We start from the raw sequence: 17479 nt of genomic DNA, 5'->3' as shown, positions 1-17479 counted from the left end.
CTCTTGGACTGGTAGAGGCCTTCTAAAATTTGGGCTGCAAACCCTTACCTCACCCATCATCTCAAAAAGGTAGGCAACCATAGCCTCCCTATCTCTAACCAGTAGAAATAAACAAAAAAATCTCTCATGAAGGGTAGAGTTCCCTAGAAAATGAACCTCACTTTGGTGCTTGACCATTCCATGAACCAAATATTGGCGCAGAAATAGTCGAGGGAGGAGCAAAGATCACCACAACCTAGGATCTTCATGTTAGGGGATCACTTGGAAGCCACCAGAGCTCTTGTATCTTTGCCGGGCGACTAGTTGCCATAAGTGATTCTCCTGAGTAGCAAACGTCCACTATTTGCTTTGTTTTTATATGCCCATCATGTGTAATATGCATTCATTTGAAATGGCATACTTGTAATTTTACAGAACCCTGCGCTGTGCCAGTCTTAGTTATTTCTCTTCTCCTAGAGAAGGTACTGTTGGCAATTGCTTGATCTAGGGTTGTTTGTGTTTGAACAATATGTTGGGTAGGATGACCTTTATTTATTCATGAATACTCGGTCAGCCATAATGACCATCAGTCGCGTCTACTTGAATTTCAAAATTGTCATCAACCCTTGCCACCATTAGGAAACCTTCATCAACTATTAAGGTTCCCATGGACCCTAAGCATTGTGCTAGAAGATAAGTTTGGTTTCGATTACCCAGTTAAAGCCTGTTGTTGACACTGGGAAGCAATGGTTTAAAAGATGGATGGATCATCCACCCACAAATCTTGATCCGAATCGGAAGAATCGACAATCTGGATCGGCAATCATGGAATTTTTTTTTTAAAAAGGAACAAAAGTATAAAAAGTAAGATATATGATGTATATTTATAACAATTAAGCTAACACGTCGAATTAGTTACGCCGTGCGGTCCAGAAGTGCAAGGTCACAGGTTTAAATCCTTCTTTTTAAGGGATTATATATATGTATCTTATGGTTCAAATCCTCCCTTTTGTTATGAGTTTCGAATCCTCCCTTCTTTTTACGAGTTCCTTTTATGGGATTTATATGTATTTTCTCTATAAATACATTTGCATGCCATGGGAATCAAACCTCAAACCTCACTCTCAAGGTTGATGCATGTTAACCACTAGCGGCCTTTACATTTTTTCAATAGAGCTTATCTATGTTTATTATAATATACAAAATGTTAAAAAACCGATCTATCCCAAGAACCAGATTGGTCTCGAGTGATTTCCAATTTGGAGTGGCAATTTCTGATCCGGATCAATATTTCTTAAACATTGCTTATGAACATTCATGTCCAAATTGAGCATAAGCATGCAAGTAGCACCTGGTCCCAAATAAAATGGAAATAGATTATTCTTTAGATTTGGAAGTCATTTTGTTTTAAGAATTGATTGGGGACATGTTTGTGGCTAGACAAAGGAGATGTGAATTGATTTGCTTAAGTTGCAATGCCTCCATGGCTCCACTCACATTCAAATCTAGAAAAGTACGTAAATGCTTTCTTGATATGGAGCTTTTTAAGAAAAGTCAAGAATAAGTCTTATGTTCAAGGATGTGTAGTAAGTGACTAAATTTGATGGGATGAGCCGAAATCCTAAGCTTCTAGATTGATATATAGAACGATTAAGATTTGTTTGGCAGATCTACGAGCACGACCTTATATGTGAGGTAGATTCAAGTTAATTCTTTAGATCTTCTACTTTTGCCATAATTCCTTGTTTGGGAAACCTTCTTGAAAATCGACGTCCTAGGCCTTATGCATATAGGGTAGACATTTGTTCAGTCTGACCTTAAAGGTGAGATGGATCCTAGTTCATTCTTAAAGATTAAAATCTTCTATTTCTGCAATAATTACATGTATGGGAAACCCCAATGAACTTGACCATCTTGGTTTTATGTGTGTAAAGTGACATTTCTTGTAGTTTGATGATATGCTAATCCTTAATATGAGGAAGAACTATAGTTATTCGAATCGCGTACCAGGGTTGATTCTGGTTCGGAATCGCAATTCCATAGTTTCCAGAATCGAAAATAGGAATTGTGTTCCCCAGTGTCATGGAAAGTGTTCTAGATTATCATCTGACTCTCGATTCTTGGAAGTTTGGAATCTAGATTCCATATCACAAAATCTACGATTCATAGTTGCACAACAATGCGATTCAACGCGTATGGGACATTGATTCCAACTTTTTAAGAATTATGGTATTTGGAAGCGAGTTCAACATCATCAGACGGCCCAGTTCTTAGATGAACCGAATGATGTTTTGATCAACATTGAGTCAACTTCTAATGAAATACGTTCACAAATTGTATGTTGTGGGAGGAGCTCTAGGAACCGATTCTATGTTGCCGGAGGAGTTCGAAGAACCTTGTGTATCATGTTACAATTTTGTACAAGGTTGAATATCCATGATTTGGATTTCAAGACTGTGATGTTGTGAGAGCCAAAAAGCCTTAATAAACTTTTGAGATGAATCCATGCACAATAATCTCTGAATCCATGTACAATAATCTCTACAAGTTATCCAACAAATTTATCAATCTATAAGTCACAAAGTGGGTGGCAGTCCCACCTCAAGGTAAGATGTGGGTGGAAGCCCCACCTCAAGGTAAGACGTTCCTTTAGGATGCGTGCAATAACCAAATGCTTGTTATTGATCATTTACTGTACCAAGTAAAAGATTATGTGGGGCATGTTTGGTGGGTGATCAATAAAATACTTATTACTGATCATTTGCATTACTAAGTAAAATTCTTATCATTTGTTGCGTCATTGTATATTTGGTGGGGCATGGACTGGAACCCTAGAAGAAATAAAAAGAGAAGGAAATGGGTTAATGATGATTGAAAGCGTGGCCATGTGCGGTCTTTGGATTATGCGAAAAATGCGACATCTTATTATTTTAACCTAATACCAAGCTATGATGCTCTATGGTAATTACTTGGTTTTATATATAGCTAATTTGGGTTAAACTATGGTATCATCTATGTCTATCCTCGGTCATCTATGTAAAACTTTAAATCTTTGCTTTGCAAAATACTGCCCTGCTATATCGGAGGGAATGGGTGCACAATTCCTGAGTTGTGGGAATCTCGATTCCCAATCGATGGGGACAATGATTCTAGCAATGTAGGGCTCACGATTCTTATTTGTCGGATCGCGATTCCAGAAGTCATTCAACTGTATGGGGTTATGTGTGATTCCTAAAAGGTGGGAGACTCGATTCCAACATGATCGGATACCGATTCCTACAATTAAGAATCACAATTCCTATTTTATTGTATTGCGATTCTGATTATTAGGAATCACACCTCCAATGGTTTTATTGTATGAACGGTGATTCCGAGATTAAGAATCATCAGGCACATGCGACTCCGTGATTTGGATTCTTGAAACGCATCAGATTCACATTCATTTCCAACAACTAAGGAAGAACAGAGAACTCTTTAGTAAAATTCAATTCAGCATGGCAGGAATAACCCCAAAGTCTTTCGTCAACTCCACTATACATTGAGTTGGATATGCATAAGCGCAAGAATATCCTCGTTTGGATGACTGTATGACATATCGCACAAAGCAATGGTATATTGAGAAAATTACTAATAATTTAACTGTTTTCCACAAGCAATACCAATGACAGTGCTATAATCAAGATACATAACTACAAAACATAATTGTATAGAACATGAGTTCATGAATCATGGTTAGTTGATTGTGATGTTCATAGAGGCCATTTGGATCTCCTAAGAGTCGCCAGTAAGGTTGAGTCATTCTTCCTAATTGCGGTCTGCCCAGCACTTAGGCGTTCCAGAGGGCCGAGTCGAGCCCAGGTCTAGGCGGCTTGCTCCTGGCAGCCACCTAGGCACTGGGGCACCCGCCCAGGTGGGTGCTAAGCGCTCAACCATGGTGGCTGCGCAGGGCCTGCGCCCCACCTATGGGCAGAAATGCCCCTCTTGAGGGGCAATTTTTGGGTTCTTTTAGAAAAATAAGAGGGGAAAAAGGTGGGTTTTAGATTCATTTCAAACCTAAATCCCATTAGAGCACATTTTAGAGGGAGGAAAACCTCAAAAAACTAGATTTTTGTGATTTTTATAGGATCAAAGAGCTTTTTAAAGTTACGAGAAATCGATCTAAATATCACCCATTGAGATCAGCTTTAGTTTTGGAGGTTTTATAGGTCTATTGGAGGGCTTTTTAGAAGACTTTGACCTTAAAAAACATCTCAGAGGTAGAAGTTTAGAGATCGAGCAATCAAAGCTATTGAAAGTTTTTTTTTTTCAAAAGGGTGTTGCTTGTATTATTTTGAGTTGTTTTCTTCGGGATCTAATAGAAGTGGTGATCCAGGTTAGAAATATGATTATAACCTGAATCATTTGGATAAAAATTGCATAAGATGCAATTATTGTGAAAAGGATACAAATGAGGGCATAATTCGTTTTAAGAAACATCTTGTTGTTATCAGTGGGGGATGTTGCCCCATGTAAACAAGTTTCTGATGCTATTAGAGAGGAGATAAAAAGTTTTATGAGTATTTTAAAAAAGAAAAAAAAGAGGAGAGAGGCATCCATAACAGAGCTGAGGTCTGGGGTTCGTGTCAATTTTGATGATGATGATAGTGTTTGGAGGGGTACAAAGAGGTAGAACAGCTTGGCCTATCCTAGACTATGGGGGAAGGGGAAAGGGAAAGGGAGTGGTACTTGGTTCTGGGAGTGGGGGGTCTAAGAGACCTCGGGTTTGAGGGCCTATGGATTGTCTTTTGAGTCTTCAAGTTTATATTTCTTTCATTTTTGTTTTCCGCTTCTTGGTTGTGTATTGTGGTTTGGTTTGTAAACTTTCAAGTTTTAACTACATGTGGATTACGGATGATTGGATATGGACTTATGGTGTATGTGGACTATAGACATTTGATGTGCCCCCTAACTCTTATGTGTTATTTCTTATTTACTTTAATTTTCTTGATGATGAATTGATGTTTTGTTAAGTTGCTATCTTGGATTATGGACTAAAATATAACTCAATATGTTTTTAATATGTCTCAATGTGAAATGCATGGAATTATGGACTAAAATATGTCTCAATATGTATTTTTTAATTTTTTACACAAAATCTGACCCTTAAAACAACTTTTCTTTCTACTGGGCCGCCTAGGTTTTGGGCACCCACCTAGGCTTTGGGCAGCGTGGATCTCCCCGGCTGCCTAGGTGCCACCCGTTGGAACACTGGGCTGACTTATATGCATGTGCTGTTCTATTTGAATCATTGTGCAGTGCTTATTGCTACAACAGTCCCCTTGTGTATGTAATGGTTAGGGTTGAAACTTATAATACCTGGTTTGCCCCATTCGCCCATAGAGCTGTTTGGTGTGGTAACTTATTCCACATTCAAACCAGGCCAAAGTTTGTGAATCCATTGAAGTAGTGTGGTTGCTACATCCTTTGCTGAATGCTTATTTTTAGCTTCCAAATTTTTTTTTTTCCAGATTCTGTTCTTGCTTTTGGTATAGTATTTTTAGTTTTGTATTTGATTTATTTGGTTGATTTATATATATATATCTTCCGTTGATCTTATTCATCATTTTAATTTGGCAAAGTATGTTACTTGACCTGTGGCCACCAAATTAATAACTACAATGAGATCTTCTTATTTCAATCTTTGACATGCATTTCTGCAGGACCTTCGTAAGCCAGATTGTAACAGGATACCTTCCTAGTGTCATTCTCCAGTTGTTTCTATATATTGTTCCTCCAACAATGATGTTATTCTCAGCAATTGAAGGTCCAATATCTCATAGTGGAAGGAAAAAAAGTGCATGTTGTAAAGTACTCTACTTTACCATCTGGAATGTGTTCTTTGTGAATGTGTTGTCTGGATCTGTCATTAGCCAGCTGAATGTGATATCCAGTCCGAAAGGGATACCTACTCAGCTTGCGAAAGCTGTCCCAAGGCAGGTGATTACTAATCTTTGTTTTATCTGTTTTTTGACTCATGCTAATTTTATATGAGTGAACTTGCCTGGTCAAATAGGTAAAATAAAAAAACATTCAAGCCAGCTTTTCAAAATTTGTGAGGAAATAAAAATAGACTGTCTTAAATGAAAATCACTGACTGATTATGACATTGGTCATACTACAATTCTGGCACACCTGAAAAGGCCATATATTTTGAAATCATTATAGGACATTATATAATGAAAAACTTGGATGCATCCTGACTTTTTTCATTTATAAAACTCAGCTAGTTAAGTACTGGGTGAGTTTTTCTGAATGAATTCTAATGTTCTGAATGGAAAGTATTTGAATAGATAATTTTGTTGTATGAAGAGATAATTCTATTTACCGCAGTTTTCAATATGAGGGCATAATTTTGTCACTAATAGTTTTTTATTGCGCTTTTTTTTCTATATTTGGACAACTGATGTTAATTGGATGCGTTAGATCTTGTGTGTAATACCAGGGAATAACCTTTTCCCATTGCTGCAGGCAACTTTCTTCATCACTTATGTTTTGACATCTGGTTGGGCAAGTTTGTCGTCTGAAGTTGTGCAACTCTTTGCCTTAATTTTGAACTCGTTTAAAAGAGTATTTTGTGGAGGCAGTTATGATTCAGATTCCACGCCAAGTTTTCCTTATCATACAGAAGTTCCTAAAGTTCTCCTTTTTGGACTCCTTGGATTTACGTGTTCAATTTTGGCACCCCTAATACTGCCATTCTTGCTGGTGTATTTTTTTCTCGGCTATGTCGTCTATCGTAATCAGGTAAGTGTCAAATGTTTTTGGTCCTTCTAATATTTTTATCATCCTACAATAATGGTTTTAGAACAAGTTCTGTGGCATTTTTGTTACTAAATGACACCCTAAGAAATGTTTCCCTTCCGTTTGAGTATTTTTTTCGTACTTGTAAAACTTTTGTCATTTTAGAGAGAATATTTTTAGAACAAGCTCTTTGGTGATTGTCTCCGAGTCCGAATGACACCCTTGATGTATGCTTGATCTTTTTGTCACCTAAGAAAGTTAACTTGTTATTGGAAGTAAAATTATTGGTGTAGATTTATTTAAAAATAAAATGTCTTATGTTATTATAAAATCCATGAAACTGTTTGGTGGTCTACTGCAAAACTGTTGTCATGGAGGCCTGATATACCAACAATCACCTGCATACTATAGCCTCTCCTTATTGTTAAAAACATATGCTCCTGTTCATCTTGGGTGCGTAATCAATTGCTTTGTTCTAACATGAAAATTTTAATTTCAAAGGTTTTTTAATATTTTGTTCTTGACACTAGTAATTTCACAGTTTTTAATGGAATTTGGTTTCCTTTCTTGAACTTACATGTGCGATACGCCTTAGGGAGGATCAGCACCCGCATAATGCATTATGCAGCTGCATTGGGTAACACTGACAGAAATTTATCTCATATTAACATATGACACCAAGTAGACATGGTGAGGAGTATGTTGTTTTTCCACAATGGTAGTTGCTGAAAATGTTTGCTTCACTGGTTCTATGCCTAAGCAGGTGTGTGTCACATGAGTTTTTGAAATGATGTTACGACATTTTTTTTTCTTTCTATTAGTTGGAAATATTATGGATTGATGCAGCCATGCCCCTTCGTGATTGGGCCAAAGAAGGGTCGCAGAACCCAAAAGGGAAAGAAAGGGCAATGATATAATAAGGAGAAATTATTAGGGTTATTTATTTGAATTATTTTAATTATTCTTTTGTTTAGGGAGTGCATAGGGATAATTAGTTGGGCGACTTTAGAGTTTATATTGTGTTTATCTTGTATCGATTGGGTTAGTTTGAGGGATATAATTAGGATAAGGGCAAATTTAGAAGAGAGTTTATCTTTATCAACAATAACCAACTTGGAAGGTTGTTTTTGGATAAAACATGAGAGAGAAACGTGGTTTTCTAGAATCCCATGAATATGAGAGAGAGAAAATAGGGATAGGTGTAGAGAGAAGCTTTTTATTAGTTATCTTATTTAAGTCTATTTAAATGGACATCTTCTTTCATTGTAATTAGTCTATGAATTGAATAAAAATTGGTCTCTTGGAAAAGATTGTTTTGGGGGTGGATTCCCTTGCAGACCTTTGAGAGAGGGTATTTTTCTCTTAACCTTCCTTCTTTTTATTGTCAATTTTCTGGTTTTATTCTCTCCCTGCATCAATTGGTATCAGAGCGGGTTCCGATGGCTTCACAAGAGACACCCCTCGATGGATTAAAGGTATTGACTGGATTAGTTCAAGCCTTAGCAGAGAGAGTAGACCAATTCATGCCTGTAGCTGCGAAAGTTGATGAGCTTACGCAAAGGTTCGCTCAGCTTCTGGATGGAAGGAATCTGGAGACCGGCGTTGGAACTCAAGGCAACAAAGATGAAAGAGGTATGCATCTTGTTCCTAACCAACCTCGGGTGGCCTCGGCTAATAACGAATTCTATGAACGAATTCTTCGGTTGTTGGAAAGCCAAAGAGAACCTGGAATAAAAATTGGTATTCCTGAGTTCTATGATCGATTGCATGCAGATGATTTTCTTGATTGGCTAAGTAAAGTAGAGAAAGTGTTTGAGTACAAAGATATTGCTGATCACAAAAAAGTAAAATTAGTAGGCACAAAATTTTTTGGCCATGCATTGGTTTGGTGGGATGATTTGCAACAAGATCGTCTTCGACAACCCAAGGAAAAGATTAATTCGTGGGAAAAGATGAAGACGAAGATGCACAGAAAATTTTTACCAGTAAATTATGGCCGAACTTTGTACCAAAGGTGTCAAAACTTCAAGCAAGGTGAGAAGTAGGTAAGTGACTATATTTAAGAGTTTTATAGTTTGACATCTAGGGCAAATTTACAAGAGTATGAAGATCAAAAAAATAAGTCGTTACTTGAATGGGCTAAATCAAGGCATTCAGAATGAATTGGCCTTCAAAGATGTCTATAAGATGTCTGATGCCTATACTTTGGCCCTCAAAGCAGAGGAAATAGTCAATCTGGGCCTTGAGAGAAATAGCTCAGTGACAAGAGGCTCTATTTCAATACAAGGGTAGCAAGCTTTAACCTTTAGAAGACCACTTATAAGGCGTGGAAACCAAACCTCTCATAATTTCCCAACTAGGCCAAACCCTAATATGGGGAGAGGTGGTGTTGGGAGAGGGTTGGGAGCACCTAAAAAACTTCGTGATAATGCACAAATAGTGTGTTTCAAGTGCCAACAGCCTGGACATATGACATTCAATTGCCCCTCACGTCAACTCCTTGTCAAAGTTAATTTGGCTGAAGAAAATTATGAAGAAGAAGTTGATGAAGGATACACCTATGAAGGCTAAGGTGATATTGGGACGCGTCAGTCTTATGAAGGATTGGGCCTTTTAAAGGTGAAGCTGAGGATTTGTCTGGAGATGAAGTGGGTGAAGTCTTAGTTGTCCAGCGAACTATGTTATCAACCCCAATACCTAACGAGGATGAGAAGTGGCGGCGACATAATATTTTTTGAACAATTTACACATCAGGAGGCAAGTTATGCACTATACTAATTGATGGTGGGAGCAATAGAAACATTGTGTCTAAAGAGATGGTGGTTAAACTTCAATTGAAGGAACATAAGCACCCACGCCCATATCACATCCAGTGGTTCAAGAAAGGAGGTGAGGTACCAGTTCTTACTCGTTGTTTAATCTCTTTTTCCATTGATGCTAATTATAAAGATAAAGTGTGGTGTGAGGTAGCAACTATGGATGCATGCCACATATTACTTGGTAGACAATGGCTTTATGATCATGATATGGTATATAAGACTACGCCAAACACTTATTCTTTTGTTAAGGATGGTATTAATATAATACTCCACCCTATGAAGCAACTTCCTACTCCCAAATCCACTAAAGAGGAGGGTTAAAAGTTGCTTAATGTTCAAAAATTAAAAAAGGACAGCAAGGATATGGATGTGATTTATGTATTGGTTGCAAAAGAAAATTTTGCACCGACTGCAATTCTTAGGTCTCTTGAACCTCTACTTGATAAGTATAAAGATTTGATGCTTGAAGAATTACCTGATGGCCTTCCTCCAATGAGAAATATTCAGCATCACATTGACTTGGTGCCCGAATCTAGCCTACCAAATTTGGCCCATTATCGAATGAGCCCCATGGAACATGAGGAGTTGCACAGACAAGTTGTTGCTTTGCTTAAGAAGGGATTGCTTTGAGAAAGCATGTCACCATGTGCCGTCCCTGCATTACTGATTCCAAAAAAAGATTGGTCATGGAGGATGTGCGTGTGCAATCAACAAATTCACAATCAAGTACCGATTTCCCATACCTAGACTCGATGATATGTTAGATATGCTTAATGGAGCCAAGGTTTTCTCAAAGATTGATTTAAGGAGTGGGTACCATCAAATTCGGATTCGTCCTACAGATGAATGGAAAACTGCATTCAAAACTCGAAATGGAGTATATGAGTAGCTTGTGATGCCATTCGACCTTTCTAATGCACCAAGTACATTCATGTGCCTAATGACTGAGGTACTTCGTCCTTTTATTGGCAAATTTGTTGTGGTTTATTTTGATGATATCTTGGTTTTTAGTGCTAATCCACATGATCATCTTAACCACTTGGAACAAGTTTTTGATGTGCTAAGGAAGGAATCACTTATTGTGAATTTGAAAAAAATGCTCATTTATGACAAACAATGTCGTCTTTCTGGGGTATGTTGTTTCATCTGAGGGAAATAAGGTGGATCAAGAAAAAGTGAAAGCCATAACTGAGTGGCCGGTGCCAAAGTCACTCATTGAGGTGGGTTCCTTTCATAGCCTACCGACCTTTTATCGTTGATTTATCAAAAATTTCAGCACTCTAATAACACAAGTGACTGATTGTATGAGGGCTGAAAAGTTTTCATGGAGTCCCGCTGCTGAAAAGAGCATCACTCTAATTAAACAAAAGATGATGCAAGCACCAGTACTTGCCTTACCATATTTTTCTAAGGTGTTTGAGATTGAAATTGATGCATCAAATGTTGGCATCGAGGCAGTTGTAAGTCAAGAGGGATGACCATTGGCCTTCTTTAGTGAGAAATTGAATGATGCATGTAAGAAGTATTTGGTTTATGATCTCGAGTTTTATGCAGTTGTGCAAGCCTTACGCTACTGGAGGCACTACCTGATTCATAGAGAGTTTGTTCTATACTTAGATCATAAAGCATTTCGGTATTTGAGTTCCCAGAAAAATTTGAATGCACGACATGCTAAGTGGATGGCCTTCCTTCAAGAATACACCTTCCTATTAAAGCACAAGGTTGGAACCCAAAATAAGGTAGCTGATGCTTTAAGTAGAAGGGTAGTGTTGCTATAAACTTTGTCTATGGAAGTGTTGGGGTTTGAAGTGATAAAAGATCAATATAAAGTTGAACCAGTTTTCAGCAAGATCCTTGAAAGGTGTGTTGATGGGCGAGACCCTATAGTTGAGTATCTCGTGCATGATGGTTGTTTATTTAAAGGTGTGCGGTTATGTATACCTGATTGCTCCTTAAGGGAGAAGATAATCATGGAGCTTCATGGTGGGGGCGTGGGTGGACACTTTGGGAATGACAAAACTATGGCTATGGTTGGAGAAAAATATTTTTGTCCACGTATGCGACGAGATGTTGATCTATTTGTGACCAGATGTCTAACTTGCCAAGTATCTCAAGGTCACACACAAAATACAGGTCTTTATACTCCTCTTCCTGTTCCAAATGCCCCATGGGTTGATATTTCTACGAACTTTGTACTTGGACTTTCGCGTACCACACGAGGTATGGACTCTATTTTTGTTGATGTTGATCGATTTTCCAAGATGGCACATTTTATTCTTTGTAGAAGAACTATGGATGCTACACATATCGCGAATCTCTTTTTCAAAGATATTGTAAGGCTACATGGTGTTCCTAAGTCTATTACATCTGATCGGGATACAAAATGTTTAAGTTATTTTTGACTCACTTTATGGAATCGCATGGGAACCAAACTTAAATTTTCTAGTGCCTATCATCCTCAAACAGATGGGTAGACCAAAGTAGTGAATAGGACCCTTGGTAACCTCTTTGAGGAGTATTGTTGGTGATAACATATCTCAGTGGGACCACGCTTTGCCTCAGGCTGAGTTTGCTTACAATAGTTCAATAAATTGATCTAAAGAAAAATCACCATTTGAGATTGTTAATAGGCAGACGCCTGATCATATGTTGGACCTAGTGCCATTACCCATGCCAGGCAAGATAAGTTATGATGCCAATGCTTTTGCTGAGCATATTCGAGATTTGCAAGCCCAAAAAAAGAAAATTGAGGAGAGCAATGCAAAGTATCAAAAAGCCTCAAATGAGCATAGAAAAGAGAAGATTTTCAAGGAGGGTGACTTAGTAATGATGTATTTGCCAAAGGAAAGGTTTCCGTTGGGAACCTATAATAAACTCAAGTCCAAGAAAGTGGGTCCTTGCCTCTTCTTGAAGCGATATGGGAACAATGCATATAAGGTAGAATTACCAAAGGCATTGGATATCTCCTCGATATTTAATGTTGCTGACTTATTTGAGTTTCATGGAGACCCTCTAGAAGTCGCAGAAGATGCAGTTGATATGATGAAGAAATTACCAAGGAAGAAAGAGGATGAAATTGATCAAGTTTTGAAGACTGAAAGCTTTCAAACTCGAAAGGGTTCCTATCGTCAATTTCTAGTCAAATGGAAGGACAAGCCATACTCTGATAGCACGTGGATTTTTGAGCCAGAGTTCAAAAGAGTGGATCCAGACTTATATCGTATATATACTGAAGCCAACTCACCGGAGTCGAGTTCCTTTCAACTGGGGGGAAATGATGCAGCCATGCCCCTTTGTGACTGGGCCAAAGAAGGGTCGCAGAACCCAAGAGGGAAAGAAGGAACAATAACGTAATAAGGAGAAGTTATTAGGGTTATTTATTAGAATTATTTTAATTATTCTTTTGTGTAGGGAGTGCGCAGGGATAATTATCAGGGTGACTTTAGAGTTTATATTGTGTTTATCTTGTATCGATTGGTTTAGTTTGAGGGATATAATTAGGATAAGGGTAAATTTAGAAGAGAATTTATCTTTATCAACAATAACCAACTTGGGAGGTTTTTTGGGTAAAACATGAGAGGGAAAACGTGGCTATCTAGAAGCCCATGAATATGAGAGAAAGCAAATAGGGATAGGTGTAGAGAGAAACTTTTTATTAGTTATCTTATTTTAGTCTATTTAAAAGGACATCTCCTTTCATTGTAAATCAGTCTATAAATTGAATAAAAATTGGTCTCTTGAAAGAGATTGTTTTGGGGGTGGATTCCCTTGCAGACCTTTGAAAGAGGGTATTTTTCTCTTAACCTTCCTTCTTTTTATTGTTAATTTTGTGGTTTCATTCGCTCCCTGCATCATGGATGTAGATATGATATGTATAATATGCTTAACTCATAATTTCTTTATGTTACTGCAATAAGAATGTCATTTTCAACCCTTGAGGTAATTTCTACAATTTTATATATATTTAGGTTAATTTTGTGAATTTTGCAATGCTCTAATTTTTTAAAATGTATTAAGTTTTAAGTGGAAGTTCCATTAAAACCCTAAAGTAATTCATATATAATATTATATTATGAATGTATGTCTCCATTGGGATGTCTTCCTTACTACTCCTTTCTCTTGTGTTGCTACCAAAAAGCTTGGGGAGGTTGTGCTATTTCTTGTTTCTTTCATGGGATCAAGGTAGGCTTCAATGATCTTCTTAGCACAAATACTCAGTCAAGGTAACTTGTAATCTCTCCTTTTTCTTCTCGTCTTCTCCCTCTCTCTTATGCCTGCTTCTTTTTCTTCAAAACTGCCCTAATCGATCTGCCTAGACCCTTATATCTACTTCTCTAAAACGCTAACCTGAAGTTCTTTATGTACAAAACCCTGACCAATAAAAGGGGGGTTCTCTCAATCTCAAGTTCTCTACATCCAGACCCATCGAATCTTGTGAACACTGGTACCCCAGTTAATAGCATTGGCAGAATTCCCTTCAATTATCACCCTTTCATGTGTCGGAGATAGATGTTGGAGTCCCTGTTTGAAGGACAACAATTCAGCTTAATTAGCAGTGCATATCCCACATGGTGCTAAATGAGAAAGAATGGTATTGCATTACAATTACCCCCATGTGCTTCAAAGTTAACATCAAGCCTTCTTTTCAAATCGCTTTAAACTTGTTTAGCCTTGCCCAATTGGCTATTATGGTTTGAATCTTGCATCTGATAGAGCATAAATCCAGGACTCTGCCTTGAAAAGCTGTGTTATTCCTTGAAAAGCTGTGTTATTTCTTACTTCCCTAGTCAATTGCTATTCTCCAGAGTTACATCAATCTTAGGTAGTGGTCGAGAATATAGTTACCAGAATCGCATACCAAGGTTGTGATTACGAATTCCCAGGATGAAACACGGATTTGGAAGATAGGAATCACATTTCCCAGTTTCATGGAACGCTTTCCAGACTATTATCTGAATCTTGATTCTTGGAAAGTTGGAATCTGGATTCCATATCATAGAATATGTGATTTGTAGTTGCACAACAATGCAATTCAATATGTGCGAGACGTTGATTCCAATTTTTTAGGACTTGCGAAGCCATGTTGTTTGGAAGTGAGTTCCACATCATCAAATGGCACAATTCTTAGATGCAATGAATAATGTTTCGATCAACCATAGTTTCAAAAAGCGCTAGGTGGCACCCAGGAGGCCATGGGGAGGCCACCCAGCGTCTAGGTGGGCGCCCAAAACCTGGGCGGCCCAGTTGAAAAAAAAGAAAAAAAAATATTCTGATTTTGATAATTCATAAGAATTTTGATATTTCATAAGACCATAATCCATAAGAATTTTGATAATCCATAAGACCATAATCCCAGTTGAAAAAAAAAAAGATAGAAGCTGAGAAGAGAATTTTGATAATCCATAAGACCATAATCCATATTTTCATAAAATTGCTAAAAGCCTAAAACAGTAAAACCATACAAGCATACACTGATAGTCTAATACACTGTAGACTGTACACACAAATACAAGCATACACTGATAGTCTAATACACTATAGACTGTACACACAAAAGTTAGATAGTAGAACTAGAAACTAGAAAGTAAAAACTAAAAATAAGAAAAAGAAAATGTACAAAAATTTAAAAAATATACAGACTACAGTCTAGGACACAATAGTCAAAGTCAATAGTCAACCGTCAATACTCAACAGTCAACACTCAACACCAAGAGTCTTCAGTCATCATCATCATCAGAAGGAATAGGGTAAGCGTCATCATATGCATCAGATTTGAGGCCATCATCATCAGAGTCATCTCCCTCTTCAATATAACGCTTATTCTCCTCTGTTTCTTCTGAATCTGCATCTTCCTCCTAATTTTCTTCTACCTCCCTCTTACTAGTATGTGTAGATGGGGCCCTAGGAGTTTTGGCTGCTCTATCCTTTTCTATCTTTTTGTGATTCCTTGAACTCAAATATTGTATAATCTCCTCCCTTGTAGCCTCAGGAACATTTTTACACGGGGCAACATCCTCTTTAATACCGACAAGGTGTTTTTTAAACCTGTAAATACCCCCATTAGTATCCTTTCCACAATAATTGCATTTAATACGATTTTTGTTATTTGGATTCGGGTTATAAGTATACTTCCAACCCGGATCACCACTTCCAGAAGAACTTGGAGAAGATATTTCATAGAATAAGGCTCATTTTCATCATTTTCTAGTTCTTTTAAATTAAAAAATTGTCTAATCTCATCCCGAATAGCTTCAAGAACCTTTTTTCAATAAGCAATATTCCCTTTAATACCAACAAGGTGTTTCTTGAATCGGTTAATAACCCCATTGGTATCTTTTTCGCCAAAATTACACCTTATGCAATTTTTATCATTTGGTTTTGGGTTATAACCATACTTCCAACCTGAATCACTTATTCTAGAAGAAGCAAAAATAGATCTATTCCAATGACAAAGATTTTGTTCTTGTTTTTGTTTTACAAAACTCATATATTTTGCTTAATCTCCTCTCTGATAACTTCAGGAATATTTTTATAAAGGGCAATGTATCCCTTAATACCAGCAAGATGTTTCTTGAACCGGTTTATGCCCATTTTGTATATTTTTCACAATAATTACATCTAATGCAATTTTTGTCATTTGGATTCGGGTTATATCCATATTTTCAATCTGGATCTCCACTTCTATTAGATTCGGAAGAAGACGTCTAAAAATAAAGCAAGCAATCTAAAAAATAAAGTTTTGCACTTACTTTGATTGCTCGAACTCCAAACTCCTACCTCTGAGATGTTTTCAGGTTCTAAAATAATAAAAAATACCCTGTAATAGGATAATAAAATTCCAAAACTAAATCTAATCTACCTTGGTGATGTTTGGATCCGTTTTACGTTACTTTGGAACCGTTTTCTTTGAAGTTTCTTTCTCTCTAAAATGGGTTCTTGCGGGTTTAGGTTTCAAATGAACCTAAAAGCCATCCTTAAAAGCCTTTATGTTTTAAAAAAAATAATAGAACAAAAAAAATAAAAAATTTCCGCCCCTAGGCGGCCGCCCAGGGATTGCCGCTCAGTTTGACCGCCTAGGCCCCGCCGATGAGCCCAACCCTTTTCGACTGTCTAGGCGTTGGGCGGTCCGCTTTTTTGAACACTGCGATCATCATCGAATGTTATTCTGATGAAACAGAATCAAGATTCAAATGCAAATGTTGAATGAAATATGTTTACAAATTATATGTTGCGAGAAGAGCTCCAGAAACTTATTCTACGTTACCAGAGGAGTTCCAGGTATCTTTTCGTATCATGTTACAATTTTGTACAACATTAAATACCCATGATTTGAGTTTCAAGTCTGTGATGTTGTGAGAGTGAAAAAGCCGTAATAAACTCTCAAGATGAATCCATGTACAATATTATCTGTCAAGTTATCCAAGAGATTTATCAATCTATAAATTACGAAGTGGGTGGTAGTCCAACCTCAAGGTAAGATGTTTGGGTGGCGGCCCCACCTCAAGGTAAGATATTCGTATAGGATGCTTGCCATAATCAAATGCTTATTAATGATCATCTACAGTACTAAGTAAAATACTTATTGCTCATTGTCTCATTGTATATTTGGTGAGCATGGACTTAAACACTTTAAAAAAAAAAAGGAAATGGTTTAACGGTACTCAAAATTTATGGCCAATTGCGGTTTTTGGATTTTGAGGAAAATGCAACATCTTGGTCTTTCAAGCTACTAACAGAAAGCAATGGTATTATCCATGGTATCTGATTGGTTTTACATAGATAATTTGGGTCAAGCTATGGTATCATCTAGGTCTATCGCGAACCACCTATGTAAAACTTTAAATCTTTTCTCGCAAAATACTTCTTTCCTATATCAGAGGGGATTGGTGCACGATTCCTGA

At 37.3% G+C, this 17479-nt stretch overlaps 1 protein-coding gene across 13 annotated transcripts in view; it reads left to right on the top strand.

Moving 5' to 3' along the window:
• LOC18445565 (hyperosmolality-gated Ca2+ permeable channel 2.1) overlaps positions 1-17479 on the top strand; it is a 73630-nt gene that overhangs the window by 51674 nt on the left and 4477 nt on the right. For 11 of the 13 annotated variants that reach the window (XM_020674373.2, XM_088854338.1, XM_006855702.3 and 8 more), the window contains 2 exons: positions 5679-5955; positions 6487-6762. In XM_020674373.2, coding sequence (XP_020530032.1) covers positions 5679-5955; positions 6487-6762 — 553 coding nt within the window. The remainder of the gene's footprint in view (positions 1-5678; positions 5956-6486; positions 6763-17479) is intronic. The other 2 variants (XR_016046341.1, XR_016046342.1) reach the window with 1 other exon arrangement.

This window comes from Amborella trichopoda, chromosome 12 (genome assembly GCF_054954075.1).
Source record: "Amborella trichopoda isolate Santa Cruz 75 chromosome 12, AtrichopodaSantaCruz75HAP2 v2.0, whole genome shotgun sequence".
NCBI lineage: Eukaryota > Viridiplantae > Streptophyta > Magnoliopsida > Amborellales > Amborellaceae > Amborella > Amborella trichopoda.
This window is presented reverse-complemented; position numbering and strand designations above follow the sequence as displayed.